Here is a 16755-nt window from a genome sequence, read left to right as displayed (position 1 = left end):
CCTCTGGCCGGCGCTACAGATCACTGAGCACCAGAACAGCCAGAAACAAGAACAGTTTTTTCCCCCAGGCCGTATCCCACCTGAACAACACATAACACACCCCGGTACTGTACATCTGTAAATAACCCATCAAACCTTGGGTTTTGTAAATTATTGCATTCCTTTTATTCCCCAACTTTTTAGGAATTGGGTTTGTATAATTTGTGCTATTATAAATCTATTATATCACTTATGTCATTGTGATGTTGTACTCGCTTTTTATATTATTCACTTTACTGCAACTTGTACTTCATATACTTTTTAATATATCACTTTTTCTATATTTTTACTGTGCATAATATTTTACCACTGTAACAGTAAGATTTACTGGATCCATAAAGGATTATCAGTTACATTTGTTATGGAGTTTATATATGTATAGAGTGCTATTAAAATAAAAAGCAGACTACCAGTGTGTCACTTTTTGATTTGTATTAGCAGTATTTCAAAGAGTGTTCTGACCTGAGGCACAATACAAGCTAAAATGTTGGGGTTGAAGACAGAGAAAGCAATGAAACAACGTAATTTTATTTAATGTACATGAAAATTACATTACATAATTAATATTAGAATTGTTAACCAAAAAAAATTTTTTTTTCACAATTTCTTAAAAGAACATTAATAATTTTTAAATCCTAACTAAATAACTGGAGGCAGGGTTATTTTTTTTAACTCCATGTAGATCATAAACCACTGAAATCGGTTGATAAATATAAATGTTATCATTATAGATTTTATCCCGAAAAAACCGCAGCTCCCCAGTTCACCTCCATTTGTTTTTAAGGCAGTCTTGCCCGGATAAATATGGCGGAGGGTTGACGCATCGCAGCAGCGGCTCAAAGCTCTCAATGAGGCGTCTAGGTATTTCTATGTCTATGGACTCACCCCTGTCTTCTATAGCACAACCCTGCCTTCTCATTAAATGAATCACCAGAAGAACAACGCAAGCAGCAAAGCACAGAGCAGAGAGTCTGCATGTATCTTCAGCAAGGTAAGCTGGAACGCCTTTTGTTCCTATTTATGTCTATTGTTGACCGGTATTTATGATAAACTACATATATGGATATTTAAAAGAATTTAATTAAACATTAAGATTTAATACTTTCTTATTCAGTTGGGAAATTTGTTAATTTTCATTCGTGAGAGTAGACTAGTTCAAACACTGCTTGCATTTGGCATTATTTTAAGTGAAGTTAATAATAACCAAGTATTTGGTTAAAGCTTTAAGAATGTCACAAAAATATCTGCTCCCGCCGTCCTAACCAATAAGTGTTAGCTATACTAGGACAGAAAAACCAAAAGTTCCCATGTAATTATATTCGTAACATGTGTTTACTGTTGTGTTTAGTGTATATATATTTTAGGCAATGTTGTGGGATTTTTAAATGGACCAACTAAGTACTGAATCTTTGACATGGTTTGGTGATCATAGTTTATAGGCTATATCATATCAGATGCCATCTGTGTTGGCTCATTTCCTCTGTGTGGAAAATGTAACAAGCTGACTCATTAGTTTATCTCTCTTTATGCCCATTAGCTGGCATTGGTGTAATTTCATATCTCACTCCACTGAAAACTGTGGAAATATAAAATCTTAATCTTAACACATTGAGTTTGACTGTTATAGCATTTCATGATTATATAATCAAATATTTGCTCAAAGGTTTAAGACCGTGTAGCCTGTATGCAAAATATATTTAAATCAATGTGAATTTCACAAGCAGATTTGCTTCTAGCAAATTATCTAGGTTGTTGTCAAGAGCACCAAAATGTATGCATCATTTCCAAATGATAACAGACTAGGATGGCTTAATTGAACTTCAAATTTGACCCATTTTGACCAGTCTTATCTTATTCATGTACTTTGCTGACTCATTGAGTTTAGCTCACGTCTTGGCACAGTGGCTCTTGGGAGCAAGATGAGGTCATTTCTTTTGATAAAAAAGGATTACTGGTAGCTGGTAACCTCACCTATACATTTGAACACTTTTTATGTCTTTTATGTTTGTCTTTCAGAATGAGATACGTGTGTGTGAAATCTTGCAGTTGCCTTTGTCAATGCAAATTCAGATCCAAAAAGAATCTGTCTCTTTATATTAATATATCGCATATGTGGAAGTTTTGCAGGTTTCTGTTAAGGGCACGAGGACATGACATTTGGGGTGCTATTCAAGTGAAGTGTAGCAGGTGAATAGAATGGTTCAGAATGTATAAGAGATATAAAAAAAAAAATCATAATTTACTCACCCTCATGATGTTCCAAGCTTTTGGGGCTTTGTTGGGAGTATTATAGTAGAAAAAAAGCTTCTAGTATAACCTTGACAATTTTGATTTGCATTTTTGTAGCTTCTTTTCTTCATACTGATTAGCAAAACCTTTGATACTTTGGAAATATGTAAATCTTAAAAAGGATTGTTTTGGATTCATGTCAGTTGATAAACGAGTTTCTCATTACCAACAATAAAGTTGCGCAACATGAGGAAAATTGAGGAACCTACAGTATTACACCGGCATTCTGACTGAACAAAGGCTGAACAGGTTTTTGCATAAGAGCGCTTAATAAGATTGCATGAGAAGAGGCTGCATAAATACAGATTTTATTGGGCTGACTGTATTAATTAGAAGATTGCTGGCTTCCACTGAGATCAGCAGATATTGCTGATTTTTACTTCATATGCATGTGCATCAAGCACCTTCTGTAAACTTCAGTTCTGCACCTGAAGGGTTTATGGATGTGTGTGTGTGTTTGTCAGTACATATTTACTACGTGAAATTGGGAAGTTTCCCAATGTCACAAATTATCTTATTTAATTAGAGATACATAACTTTTTTTTCTCAAAATACCGAACTTTTTTTTTTTTTTTTTCTTAAATTCCTAGTTTAGATTCCCAGATTTTTTGGAACCCACTGTTTTTAGTACCATCTGTCTGTTTGTGGTCTGTTAACTCGCTCAAGCAGATGTGCCAGACATGCTTGTACGAAAATGAACAGCAAGTGCATGTACCCTTCTAGCAAATTCCACAGGATCAGAACTTGAAGCAAACACATAAGACAGAATCAGTGGCACTCATAGAATAGATGAAAAGTCTAAAAATAAAGTGGCTTCGTATTTGATCATTAATGAATATTTGTTGAATATTTTGAATGCGTGCATATTTGTCCTTGAGTTCACATAAGTTGTTTATAGTTCTTTATCACTTTAAGTGTCCATGCATTTACAGTAAACAAGCTTTATTATAGCCCAGCCTGGTCAGAACTTGTCCATGTTTTTGGCGTATCAGGTTTTCCAAAGCTAACTGCAGGGCTTTCTCCCACTTCTCGTCTCCGTGTCCTGGCTTATGTAATGGGACACTGCAGGTTGGATTCAATACAAAGAGTCTGTTTGAAAGTCCATACTGTTCTCTTCACTGTTTAGAACGGCTATTATGTGATTTAGTTGAGTTGTTAGTGAATGTAGAGATACAGGTCAATTCAGCATTGCAACAATTCCTATTCAAATGCCTAAAACTACTTGTATATGCAAATAGGAGCTTGGTATGTCTTCATGTGAAGACCGTGTCTTCCTTATTCATAAAAGCCTTATGTCAAAGGCAGAATTGAATGTGCTTGTTTGTAAGTGCATGCTCGTGTCTTGCCTTGAGGGTAACTGTGTATCAAAGGATTGGGCCAGCGATCTAATGGCACCAAGAATAAACCATTAGGCTACAAACTATTAAGCAGATTCAGGATCAATTATGACAGCAAATGCAAAGTGATGCATGAGAGACGTACAAGTTAATGAGAGGGTGTGTGCACTCAAAAAAAGAACATTAAGTCTTGTTTGTGAGGTGCATGGGGAGTGGCAGCACTCAGTTAAAACTTTTTCTTTTTCTCCTCAGAATGCATTTTTTCCATTCCTTGTCACTGCCTGTTTTTCTGTCAAATTTGAAGTGTTCTTTTTCAAAACTGCTGTACTGAGTATTTGTGTGCCGTGCGTGTCAGTTTGCAGATTTACCCCAGAGGCTGTTGTTCTTTCTCTGATCTGGCACGCATCCCCTTCACTCTGCCTACGAGGATAAAACATGATAGGGCTGATGATTTTTCAGTGCAACTTCTAAAGCTTTTGTGCGTATGTACATGTGTGCTGCTTTTCATGTGGGCACACAAAGAATTACAGAAGCACAATGGAGATGAATACAGACAGATTTACATATCATAAGAATGAAAGTCCTGGAAATTCGAGGCAGGTGCATGGTCAAAATAAGTCAATTGATAATAAAAGAAAAAAAAAAACTTATTACCATAAGTGGTCACTAAGCTATAGGGCCATGCTTTTCATGAATAACTATTTAATTGCCCTTAGAAATCAAAATATAAATATAAAAGACATAATATTCTTGACTCTTACCCCCCAAAATAATTACCCCTTGTAAAGTTTGAACCTCTAATCTTTCATTTTCCAGCCCAAGTCTTTAACAAAGGAACAAAATGTTTTTTCTACACACCAAATGTATTTCTTGCTGTTGCTTTTATATATATTTTATATATAACATTATTTTAATATAGAGCAGCATCTGGCAAGTTGGCACATTTATATTAAATTCAATAAAATAATTATATTTAGTATTTTTTTCAACTGAAATAATAATTAAAAAATGTATATCAGAAATAAATATATGTTCAAAAGTTTCAGGTTGGTAAAAATTGTTAATGTTATTGAAAAAAGTAGTTTTTGCTAGTCAAGGCAGCATATATTTGATCACAAATGTAGCGAAAACAGTAATATTATTGCCATTTAAAATAACTTTTTATTTTTTTTGTAATTTTTATACCTGTAATGCGAAGCTGAATCATAATTCCAGTCTTCAGTGTCGCATGATCCTTCAGAAATCCTTCTGATACTGATTTGCTGCTCAATAAACATTTCTTATTACCAATGTGCTGCTTAATATTTTTGTGGAAACATGATTTTTTTTCATGATTTTTTTGATTAATCATATTTTGATTCAAAAGAACAGCATTTAGTTGAAATAGAAAACATTTGTAACACTATAAATGACTTTACTGTTACTTTGAATGAATTTGAATTAGTAATATACATTTAATATATTATACAGTATAATTCACATCCACAACAGCATTACAGCATTTCAATTAAAAGCTAGTCATTGTATAAGTTCTGGCTTTTATTAACCTGATCAGCAGATAATTTAGTTGACCTCTATTGTGTTATTACATTTGTGCTGTGTGTTTAGCATTTCTGGTATTTCACACCGCAGTGACCCAGACGGTGATGACACACTAACGTAAGCATTACACTTAGACGCTAATCCCCCAAAAGGTGTTCTTATCTCTTGGATCATGAAATTCACCGAGGCAGATCATGCTAACCTGGTAAAGCCACACTCGGCCACTACACCTTCTTTCATAACTTATTACCATACAAGGCTTGCCATCTGTTTACACAGACGCTCTCCAGCGCGCCTCCACCCTTTGCTGGTATCTGGTGTAGCTGGAAGTGGAGTGAATCAGCAGTCTGCGCGAGTGATCTCACTTTTATTCAGTATATCTTTCTGCTGTCTGTGGTCACATCCCAGAGGATCAAACCCATTTCTTTTCTTGTTCTCCTGCATGGACTTGTTGAGATCGGTTAGATGTAATCACTTCCTCTCGACTGTACAGAACGGATGTTACTTGATTGTCTGCAGAAACAAGTTTATTTGCAGTAAACCACAGATTGAAAACATCAATAAACCTTTGTTTGCGATTGTAAATGCTTTGTCATGACTCTGAAATCAGTTTTGAGATTTTGCAAAGGAGACAGTTTTGATAGGTATTGAGCTTTTCAAAAATAATGACTGTTTTCATACAGGTTTCCCAAACATTCCCTCTGTTTACCATTGTTCGACAAACAGATAGTCTTGTCCCAAAACTAGTGTCATTGGTTGAGACATTGTCAATGTTTAGTGCTGGTTGTGATGCTCAGACAAAAACTAATACCGTACTCATACTTGTCTGCATATTAAGCCAGGGTATCAGAAAACTATTTAGCACGGGAAAGATTACATCACCTTTAAATGGTTGGATTAAGTACTGAATAACATATGATGTTTTTTTCACCCATTCTTTTTTGAGCTTTCACTTCTCCATCTTTCATTTTCACAATGTCTCATAGCCTTAAAGAAGGATTTTTAGCTGCCATAGAAATGTTTCCATTATAGTCGTAACATGGGACTGTGTGCTGTGGAGATTACATACATATAATTGGGCTTTTATTTTGTCTAATTGCCGGTTTGTTCTGGTGTCTTTTGGAAACTCGTCTCCCTCCTAATCTCTTTTTCTCTAATTATGTTCTTCACACCCTCATTCTTTTCTCTTTTTTTCCACGTAGACATATCGCAGCAGTCACTGCACAGGCAGAAAGATCACTGGAGTCGCTGCACAACTACAGAATTGGATTGCTGAGACTCCGTAAATCTTACAGGTATGCAATATTTCTTCCATATACAGACAAATATATATAAAGGCACTTATATATCCAGATTAATTACTGAAGAGTTTTTTTTGTGTGTGTTTATATGTAGATCCCATTGAACTTTCCACATTTAAACCAATTTTCTGCAATTTTTCAGATGCCTTTAATGTATAGATCTTATTGACTATGGAAATCTGTAAATAAAATGTTATTTACGTTACTATTACATTTAATCTTAATCCATTACAATATTTAATCTGACAACATAAAAAAGAGGGCTCATAAGACTTCTTTTAAAGCAATATTCATATTTTTATTCAGGAAGCATGCAAAAATATTTTTATTTAAAATAAATTCCGTTCTTTTGAACTGAAAGATATTAAGCAGCACAAGTGTTTTTAACATTAAAAATTGTAGTTATATTTCACAATATTAGTGTTTTTGCTGGGTTGTAATCAAGTAAGTACAGGCTTGGTTATCTTATCATGGTTTGTGCTAAGATGTCCGGGGAGGTTTTAGTGGACATTTCCCTTGCATTGCTGGGTCAGTCTGTATGTCTACGCAAATATTTATTTGTACAGCGCTTTACACAATACATATCGTTTCACTGCAGCTTTACAGAACATGCATGTTTATGCATGTTAACGCTAAATGAACGCTAGTAAGCTAATCACGTCATGCCCTTATTGCTGATTTCATTCGTTTTAAAATGTGTGCTTAGTTTGGTCAAGTTTGTTGCTGTGGAACAGTGCTAGAAAGCATTTGAATGTTCTATCTGAGCCATCATTTGGTCACAAAAAAACAAGATGAATGCAGTTCAATGCTGGCTACCGTGTTTTGTATAAACCTTTTTTTTTTTTTTTAAGTATAGCCAACATGACGATTAATAAATGCGCACACACTACATACAGTATATATGTGGTATGTATGTTCTTTATGCACATTTACTGTAAACACACACACAGGTAAAAAGTGTGGCCACTATTACTATTTTTTTTGTTTTTGAAATAAGTCTCCAATGCGCATCAAGCCTGCATTTAATTGATACAAATACAGACAAAAACAGTAATATTGAAATATTACAAATTAAAATAATGGTTTTCTATTTTAATAATTTATTTCTGTGATCAAAGCTGAATTTTCACATGATCTTTCAGAAGTCATTCTAATATGCTGATTTATTATCAGTGTTGGAAAAAGTTGTACTGCTTAATATTTCTTTATAAACTGAGATAATTTTAGTATTCTTTGAATAAAAGAACAGCATTTATTTATAATAGAAATGTTTTGTAACAACATGCATACTGTTCAAAAGTTTGGGGTCAGTATGTTTTTTTTTTAAAGAATATGAATACATTTATTCAGCAAGGATGTTAAATTGATTTATTTGTTTTTTCAAAGTGATAGTAAAGACATACTGTTAGGAAATATTTTGAAAATCCCCTGCCAGGATTCAATCGATCAATCCTGTAAGAAGTATCACAGGTTCCAGAAAAAATATTAAGCAGCACAATTGTTTCCAACACTGACAATAACCAAATATTAAATCAACACATTAGAATGATCACTGAAGGACCATGTGACACTTGAGAGGTGTAAACAATGACGAAAACACAATGCTGCATCATACTTGAAGAGTTAACGTAAATAAATAAAGAATCAACATACTGGCACCCTGGGTTTAGAAACCAGGTCTTTACACAGAGTGACAGTTTACAAATGAATATTATGACCCCTTTATTTGTTTTAGCAGCTATTGTAAGTGAAGTACCAAATCCACACCAGACGCAGTACAGAGCAGTCGATCAACTTTTGTAGACGACTGCAAAGTGAGAAAGCAGAATTGTTTCAAGATGTTGACTGATGAGGTTGCACAGGTGCAAGAGGTCAGTGTATTCACCGCCCACTCATTAACCGTGAAAAATGTGTGCAATTTGAGTTTATAGTCTGTATTGTGTTTGTCGTCAGGTGAGATACTGTCTGAAGACTTTGAGAGAGCAAATGGCAGCCAGGCAAAACAATAACAACAATAATAAGGTACTATATTGTCACCCGTTCAGATGAAGTTCACAAAATCAGTATATTATATTATACACACTATTCATTTTTTTAAGTAGGTATCAGTTATTTCCTCAGTTGCTTGTATTTTTCCCATCAGTTTTGCATGCTTTACATATTTCTTTAAATTGTGTCTCTAAGCGGTCTCATTTGTAAATAATCAATCTTGTGCCCTAGATTCCATCCAATGGCTTTAAAGTTGACGTACTTGTCAGCAAAGCCAATGGCTCCAATGGATTTGTGAACGGCTCTCACTCTAAACATCTGGTAATCAATTTTTTATTAAACAAAGATTGTTAATTTGTGCTATTATAAACACATGCCTAAATAGCAAGAATGTATAGGCTACTACAAACACAAACAAACAGAGACAGTCCCATAGAAAGAGAGCGAAAGCATTCAGGCCACTCACTGTATCACCTTTCAGTTGTTTCGGACGCAATGGAATGAGTATTCCTCCATTAAGGGTATTTATCATTCAATCACAAAAACCTTTCGAACTATTATGAATAACTTCTCTGTTTGAAAATGGGAGTCCTGTTCTCTTGTACAGACTCCCAAATAATGACGATAATGGACACAAACTAGCAGATACAGCTTAGCCTCTTTAATGACGAGACAGTGACGTTCATTGGTAAATAATTTGGCCAGAAAACATTACCACAGTTTTGTTTGTTCTTGTTTTCGGGGTAAAGTGCTGAGATCTGGCAGCGTACGCACATTACCCTTTTGCTTCTGCCTGTGAAAACTCACACCCGTGACATGACCCTTGGGAGCAGTAATGGCCAAACTTGTGGCCGCTCAGTAAACAAGCCGTCATTATGCCTTCAACTACACACCTACAGCGCCTCCTGTACACACAAAGTTTATTTTTTCTTATTTCATAATAATAATTTCTATTAAAGACATTAACTATTAAAGAGATTACTATTAAAATGTTATTTATTTTTTATAGTTTTTTTTTAAACCTCCCACATTTAAACCACATCATTGATTTTGCTTCTTTTAAAATGCTTTTTAATAAATTATATTTTATTTTACCATTGTCCCAGATCCAGATTTGAACACCTTTAAATAATATGAAGATCTATCAGAAAAGTTTTATAAATCTATTACATTCTTTTTTTAAATATACCAATTATATAAAGAATATATGGAATATACTGAATAAATAACCACACATCTACAACACCTCCAAATTGCACAGTATATTTTTCATTTTTAAATAACAATAATAACTATTTTTTTCTATGAGCTAGAATAAGAATTGAAAAAGAATATGCTATATAAAAATATTACCATATAACACATATATTAAAAGAGAATATGTACTAAATTATGATGGAGTGTCCAAAAATACATATTACCATGCTTTTTGCTGTAATAGCACAGTCAATTTTTTAAGGTTAGGAATGCAAAAGAAATATATTAAATATAGGAGTATTTTTTTTTTTACATGTTTTCTTATGTTTGCACAGGGCCAGGAGGATGATGAAAACTCTTTAGCCTTGAGAGAAGTCACTAAACATCTGTACTCTCGTCTGCAAGAGATGGAGAGGAGACACCAAGAGGAGAAAGAGAGACTACAGGTCAGAAACGTATTTAAAAAAATACCAGGAAAATGAATAAAATTGTGATATAATGTGTCTTTTCTAAACTGAGCACCGTATTTTTTGAAACTTTTATTAGGCAGAAAACACTGAATATCAGCAGCGGCTTCTAGAGGAGCATAACTCTCGCGTACAGAAGGCAGAAACCAAGGCGGAGGAACAGGGTAAAAAAGTGGAAGAGGTGCAGAAGCTTATGCATGGTTTGGAGCTGGAAAATGCCATGCTACGAGAAAAATTGGCTGCTAGCGAGGCTGAACTTGAGCAACTGCGAGGACTGAAGATAACGGATAGTGAGGAGAGGTCAGGCCTCTTTTTTGATGACCCAATTTGCTACTGTTCTTTTATACATAATTCATTCATTCATAATTCATTCATATTTCCTTGGCTACGTTAAATATTTTCCACCTGCAATTTTGTAAGCTATACATAATGCATTGCTTTAATATGTTTAATGTTTCTTTGGCTATTTGAATATTTTCCACCTGTAATTTAGTAAGTTGGCCTAATTACAACTCTAAGTTGCATTGTGCTGCCATAGAGAATCATCGTTCAATGTCACGCCTCTCACATGGAATTCGACTTTGACTCATTCTTGTATGTTAGAAGTAGACTCACCCTCTGTGTTACTAATGCATTTGTTTCTGTGTTCAGTGTCATTTGTGAGTGTGTGCACGTGTAACATACAGGTTTTCTGTCCTGCAGGTCTGAACAACTGAAAAAGGAGCTGGCAACTCTGAAGAATAAGAACCACAACTTAGATGACATGCTCAAAAGTCAACAAAGGAAAATCAGGAACATGATCGAACAGGTAATAATTACTGCGGACAGGATAGTTGGAGAAACACCCAATCCCGGAGACAAATCATTAAATGACATTTCAAACCATTTTCTATATGTAATGTGGTGATTTTTATTTATATTCAATGATAAAAAATGTAGGGCGGGACATGATTGGATCGTGAAAAATGGAAAAGTGGTGGGAGGAGAGAGGCTATTTATAAATGTATCAATCATAATTCAAACAGTACTTTTTAATTTATTACTAAAACTAAATAATAATTTAATACATTTTAAGTAAAATGAAATCAGATTATTTTTTAATTAATTAAATTAAATTATATTTTAATATTTATTCATATTTTAATACTTTTAAAATAATTTTATTTAATTTACATTTAAAAGAAAACCATTTTAATTTATTAAATGTGTGTATATACATATTTGTAAATATTTAAATCATATACAGTATGTGTATATATATATATATATATATATATATATATATATATAATGTGTATATATGTGTGTGTGTGTGTGTGTGTATAGTAAGTATTAAGTTGGCCTATATTTATGTGTGTGTGTATGTATATGTATATATATATATATATATATATATATATATATATATATTGCTACAAAGCAGCTCTAAGATAGATAGTACTTTTTAAATTATTACAATTAAATGATACTTTTTAAAATGTGAAATTTGAACATTTTAATTTGACTTTTTTTTAAATTAAATATTAAACTTAATTCTATGTATATACGTATTCTTTAAATATTTACAGATAGATAGATGGAATAGTCACGCTGACTTTATGAAGCATGCTTAGAACAAAAAAGGAGAGAGGACATGGTAAAATCAAAATGAAACATCAGGAAGACTGAGAATATTTGAGAGTCAAAAACAAACAGGTTGTGCATTTATATAGAGCGTTTGCTCAGAAATGAGAAGTGAAACTCAACCTCAGTCATAAATAAAAGATGCCATCATTTCCCTGCTGCTCAACCTCAGTGCACTTTAAATCTCGTATTACACTTAATGGCTTCATCCATGAACACTGAAATGCAAGCAAAGCATTATTCTTCAGAAATCCAGCTCTGTTTAATTTTTCTGTAGGTTGTAACTTTATTTCAAACCTTAAAATCAGTTTGAGGGTGATAAGAGCTTGCATTTATTAATTCATATATCCAAATATGTTAACAGGTGCAAAATTCAAGAACCATAATAGAGCAAAGAGACCGGCTGATCGGCGACCTCAAAGAGAGGGTGGCTTTTCTCAAAGCTGAGGTCAGTGTCTGAGTTACTTCAAAGAGCCGCTTTATTCTTTTCTGTTTTTCACTGTGTGACTGTAACATATCAAATGTGTCCTGCAGAATAGAGAGTTTCATGACCGGATGGAGTTTTATTTGAGCAACCAAGTATCTAATCCATATGCCTCAGACACGGGGTCCAAAGTTGTCTACAGGTATTTCTGTCTTGTAATATATACTTATTATATCTCCTCATTGTTTTTGACCATGTCTATCAAGCTCCAAAAGCACCAACTATGAGAAATTGTGCATTTTGTATTATAGCAAACCTCTGATGCCAACAAGCCCTGGAAACAAGTCTATGCCATTCATTAAAGTGGTCGAGATCAAGTCCTGAACAACAGATGAAGGCAACTGATGAAAGAGAGAGAGTAATTGAATGACAGACATGTTGTAGAAGAAGTAACAAGCATTCCTTCTCTCTCAACATTTATGCAACATCTCTCTGTTTAGCACTTGAGGTTTCTTTTTTAATATATGCAGTGTTTTGTATATAGGACAATAATTTAAATGTCACATGTATATTAGATTTGCAGATCATACACTGCATTTTCATGCCTTAAGCAACTTTATTAATACTAGTAGATGTAAGTGGTGATATTCATATTTCCTTCAGTTCTGTCAGTGTGTCTGTTTTGGCATGTATAGAATCGGATAATATAGCCATTGTATAAATACTGTTATACTGACAGCCAATTTGAATAAAATGATAAAGCCAAAATTGATCTGCATTCTTATGTATCTGTTTATGTGCATATACTCTAATATATATTTCTGAATTCACTGTGCCTTGCAAAGCTGTCTTTTCCCTTTGGGAACTGTAATTGTATATTGTGTTTTGAAGAACGATTGTTTTTCTGTTACTGTATTCTGTGCTCAACTCTACCTTTCCATCCATCTCTTATTAAATGTGAAAAATGTGTTACTGTAGATGGAATTGTAGTGCTATGCACATTTCTCTGGTATTGTATTTTACCTGGTATATGTATTTATCTTAAGGCATAATCAATAAAAAGTATTTAAGATTGCTCACAATATGTGTAAGACGATGTTACTTTTTTAATAACAGATTCTGGTAAATGCCAGATGTATTTATTTTTATATCAGTTGAAGACATTTAGTGCATAAAATGTGCATTGTTAATCCTTTTGATCTTTTAGTTATTAAAAAAAATCACAAAAGTCTAAGCTTTCATTGGAAAATTTAAAGGGGGGGGGGGGGGGGGGTATCATTATGAAATGTTTTTTTTATCAAATACATGTTGGACACAATTACTGGTACCCCTAGAAATTCTTATGAGTAGAATATCTCCGAAATATATTTCCATTCATATTTAAAATTGAGCACTCCAGGGTGATTATGAGCATGAAATTTTCCAGCCATGGCTTCCTGTTTCACAGAAATATAAATAGGAGGAAAAAAAAATAAAAAAATCCCTTAATCATTCATCACAATGAGAAAAACCAAAGAATATATTTCTGATGTGCAGCAAAAGATAATTGAGCTTCACAAATTATTGAAGTGACTTTAAGAAAAGTCCCATTTTCACCATTAGGGCAATAATTAAGAATTTCCAATCAACAGTAAATGTTATGAAACTGCCTGGAAGAGGACGTGTGTCTACATCGTCCTAATGCACGGTAAGAAGAAGATTTTGAGTGGCTAAAGACTCTCCAAGGACAACAGCTGGAGAATTGCAGAACAAGGTTGAGCTTCAGGGTCAGAAAACCTTCTTAAAAATTATCAAACAGCACACACATGTTGTTTGGTAGGGCTTCAAGAAAAAAATCAAGAAAAGAAAACGCTTTCACCAAAAAACAATCTCCAGCATATTCAGTTGTCAGGTGAAAAACAAGTGCACTTCCCTAATGTGCTTAAAGTGCTCTATTTTCGTGCACTAATTTTGTACTTAATATACTAAAAATTATCCTTTAGTACTTTTTAAGGTAAACTTAAGATCATCTAAGTGTACTCAACTGCTATTTTGAGACACCATGAATATGAATAAAATGCGCTTTTAACATACTATTTTTGTATTTAAAAAATGTATTTAGTCCACTTGAACCCATCTTTCATTCACTAGTACACTCAAGTGTACTACAAGTGGTAGCTAAATATATTTTTTAAATACAAAGATAGTATGTTAAAAGCGCATTTTATTCATATTCATGGTGTCTCAAAATAGCACAGTTGAGTACACTTAGATGATCTTAAGTTTATCTTAAAGCATCAGCTTACTTATTTTTTTTTTAAATAGGCTATCATAATTTTGTAATTCATATTCTTTTTTTATTATTATTATTTTAAGCTAAAGCTGCCTGTACTCTGATTTTGCTGTAAAGGTTTAAAGCAAATTGCTTTGTCAGACTGGGGGGTATTTTACCCCATAATAAAAATTTTATTTGTGCCAAGGGGGCGTTTTAGCCCACCTAAGGGGTGAAAACGCCCCCTTGGCACAAATTAAATTTTTATTAAAAATCTAATAACTTGAAAATGTTTCCATTTTTCATACTTGGTTTATAATTTAGGTCATTGTGGACACAATACAGGTGTCCACATACACATTCGTATTTAAGAAACATTTTTTTAAACACTATATATTGAAATATGGATGAAAGAATGTCTATGTATGCTATAGTAGTAAGATTTGTCTTCGCTGAAATGGCTGAAATACATACTTTCGGTAAGCAAAGACTACAGAAATAAGCTAGTCTTCCTATCAGTATCGGTCTGAGTGCTCAGAAGAATTCAGCGCAGAACACTAGCGACATCTAGTGATGTACCTCTACACACAAATGCTACTGTCTTTCATATGAAATTCAAACAGTTTGCTGAAAATATAGGCAAAGCTCGACTCAGTTGTTAACCCTGTAATGCCACTGTAATGCTTAGTTTTATGATCAAATCTCTGTATTTTAATGGTGGGGCAAAGCAATGCAATAGATGATTGAGAGACAAGCGTTCATCAAATGCCTGATTTATCATACTTATATTTTAACACAATTTTTCTAAAAACATTGTATGGATAATAAAGCAAACCCAAGTTGTTTCAGTCCAGTAAATGTTCATCTTGAAATATGAAACTAAAAATATAAGCTCTTACATTTCTTTTATAACAATAACTGAAGATTTTCATGACCTGAAGTGTGTGTAACACGACCTGAAAATGACTTGAAAAATGAAAAGAAAAAAAAAATCAGAGAGCAGAAGGCATGTATTAAATTGTGTACAGTTTTTTTCAGTAATGTTATCGGGTCATTTAGAGGCCTAGAAATTAATTAAATTCAAATATTTAAATTTTTAAAAGCCTTGGAGGCACAAATTCTACGTTTTGTGTGTGTGAACTATTAGATGTATTAGTTATATAAACCAGTATCTATGCAACCTAATGTTGCAAGCAACGCTGGGTAAATTACTTACAAATTCTTTTAATGATTACAAATTACATGAAGGAAATTGTAGTTAGTAATGTAATCCGTTGGACAACACAGCCTATTAAGTAATGTATTCTAAATACTATTTGATACTTTTAAATCACTTTTGATTTAACTCATAAGAAAATATTTTCCATTCTTTGTTATCAACATTAAGAAGTTCATTCAACGTTATCCCAAACTGGGGTTCCTGAAAGAACGGTATAGGGGTTTGTGAGGTAATGAAAAGCTGATAATTAAATAATAAGAATGTCAGATTAAACTAATATTGTGGCCTTTCTATTTTTTATGTAGTCCGCTAACTATGGCTGGTGTGTGAAGTGCACTCTAAAAGAAATCTGTAAAAATAGGGCACAATATACTGTAAAGTTTGAAGGATTTTTTCCTTATTTCTTTTTTTACACGTATTTTACCAGTATTTTTTATTTTATACTTCATTGTATTGTGTTTTAGAGTTAACAGAAATGTCTGTAAAATGAATGGATAATGTTGTGTGTAATGAGCTCCCTGAGCGTGGAAAACATTCTGAATGAATATAAGCAGTAGTATTTTTAAGGAAAATTTAAGAGAGAGAGAGAGAGAGAAAATAATTAGTGCGAATCAAAACATTATGAACTATTTATTGCCATTGTGTAATATGTAATCATACAATCTATAAAAAAGTAACTGTAAAAAGATTATGAACACTTTAAAATGTAATATAATCTAAAAATATATATATATTTTTATTTATTTTTACTACCCAGCACTGGTTACAAGTAGTTTTTAAACAAAATGCTTGTATGTAAATGGTGACTAGGTAAATTTGCAACCATGTTACCTATTCTGTTCCTTTTTATTGTTTATTGTAAATAAATAATTAACTTAATATTCAAATTAGTTTCAAGGTCCTATTGTAAAATTATTCACGGAACATGCTTTTGTGACATCAGTATAAATGACCAGGTGAGTTTTTGCATAACAAATACCCAACTACAACTACAAGGAAACAAATTATTTATTGCATAATTGTGTTTAAGTTGATATATATACATGAGTGCGTTGTCATCACGTGGTTGCGCTCTGC

General features: G+C 33.1%; 1 protein-coding gene across 2 annotated transcripts; it reads left to right on the top strand.

The window, feature by feature from the left end:
- Window positions 1–825: 825 nt before the first annotated feature.
- Window positions 826–13288, top strand: LOC306885724 (tuftelin-like). Of its 2 annotated transcripts, none has more exons than XM_079442456.1 (11): window positions 826–1030; window positions 6410–6502; window positions 8247–8379; window positions 8462–8530; window positions 8729–8818; window positions 10030–10140; window positions 10241–10461; window positions 10864–10969; window positions 12149–12232; window positions 12319–12410; window positions 12520–13288. In XM_079442456.1, the coding sequence occupies exons 3-11, from the start codon at window positions 8347–8349 to the stop codon at window positions 12590–12592; spliced, it is 879 nt and encodes a 292-aa protein (XP_079298582.1). In that variant the 5' UTR covers window positions 826–1030; window positions 6410–6502; window positions 8247–8346; the 3' UTR covers window positions 12593–13288. The 2 variants fall into 2 exon arrangements, with proteins under 2 accessions (XP_079298582.1, XP_079298583.1); XM_079442457.1 differs by having other exon boundaries at window positions 957–1030; window positions 8244–8379.
- Window positions 13289–16755: the final 3467 nt, after the last annotated feature.

Source organism: Barbus barbus (genome assembly GCF_936440315.1).
Source record: "Barbus barbus genome assembly, chromosome: 19".
NCBI classification, from domain to species: domain Eukaryota; kingdom Metazoa; phylum Chordata; class Actinopteri; order Cypriniformes; family Cyprinidae; genus Barbus; species Barbus barbus.
The sequence above is the reverse complement of the archived record's forward strand: the minus strand, read 5'-3'. Positions and strand labels throughout refer to the sequence as shown.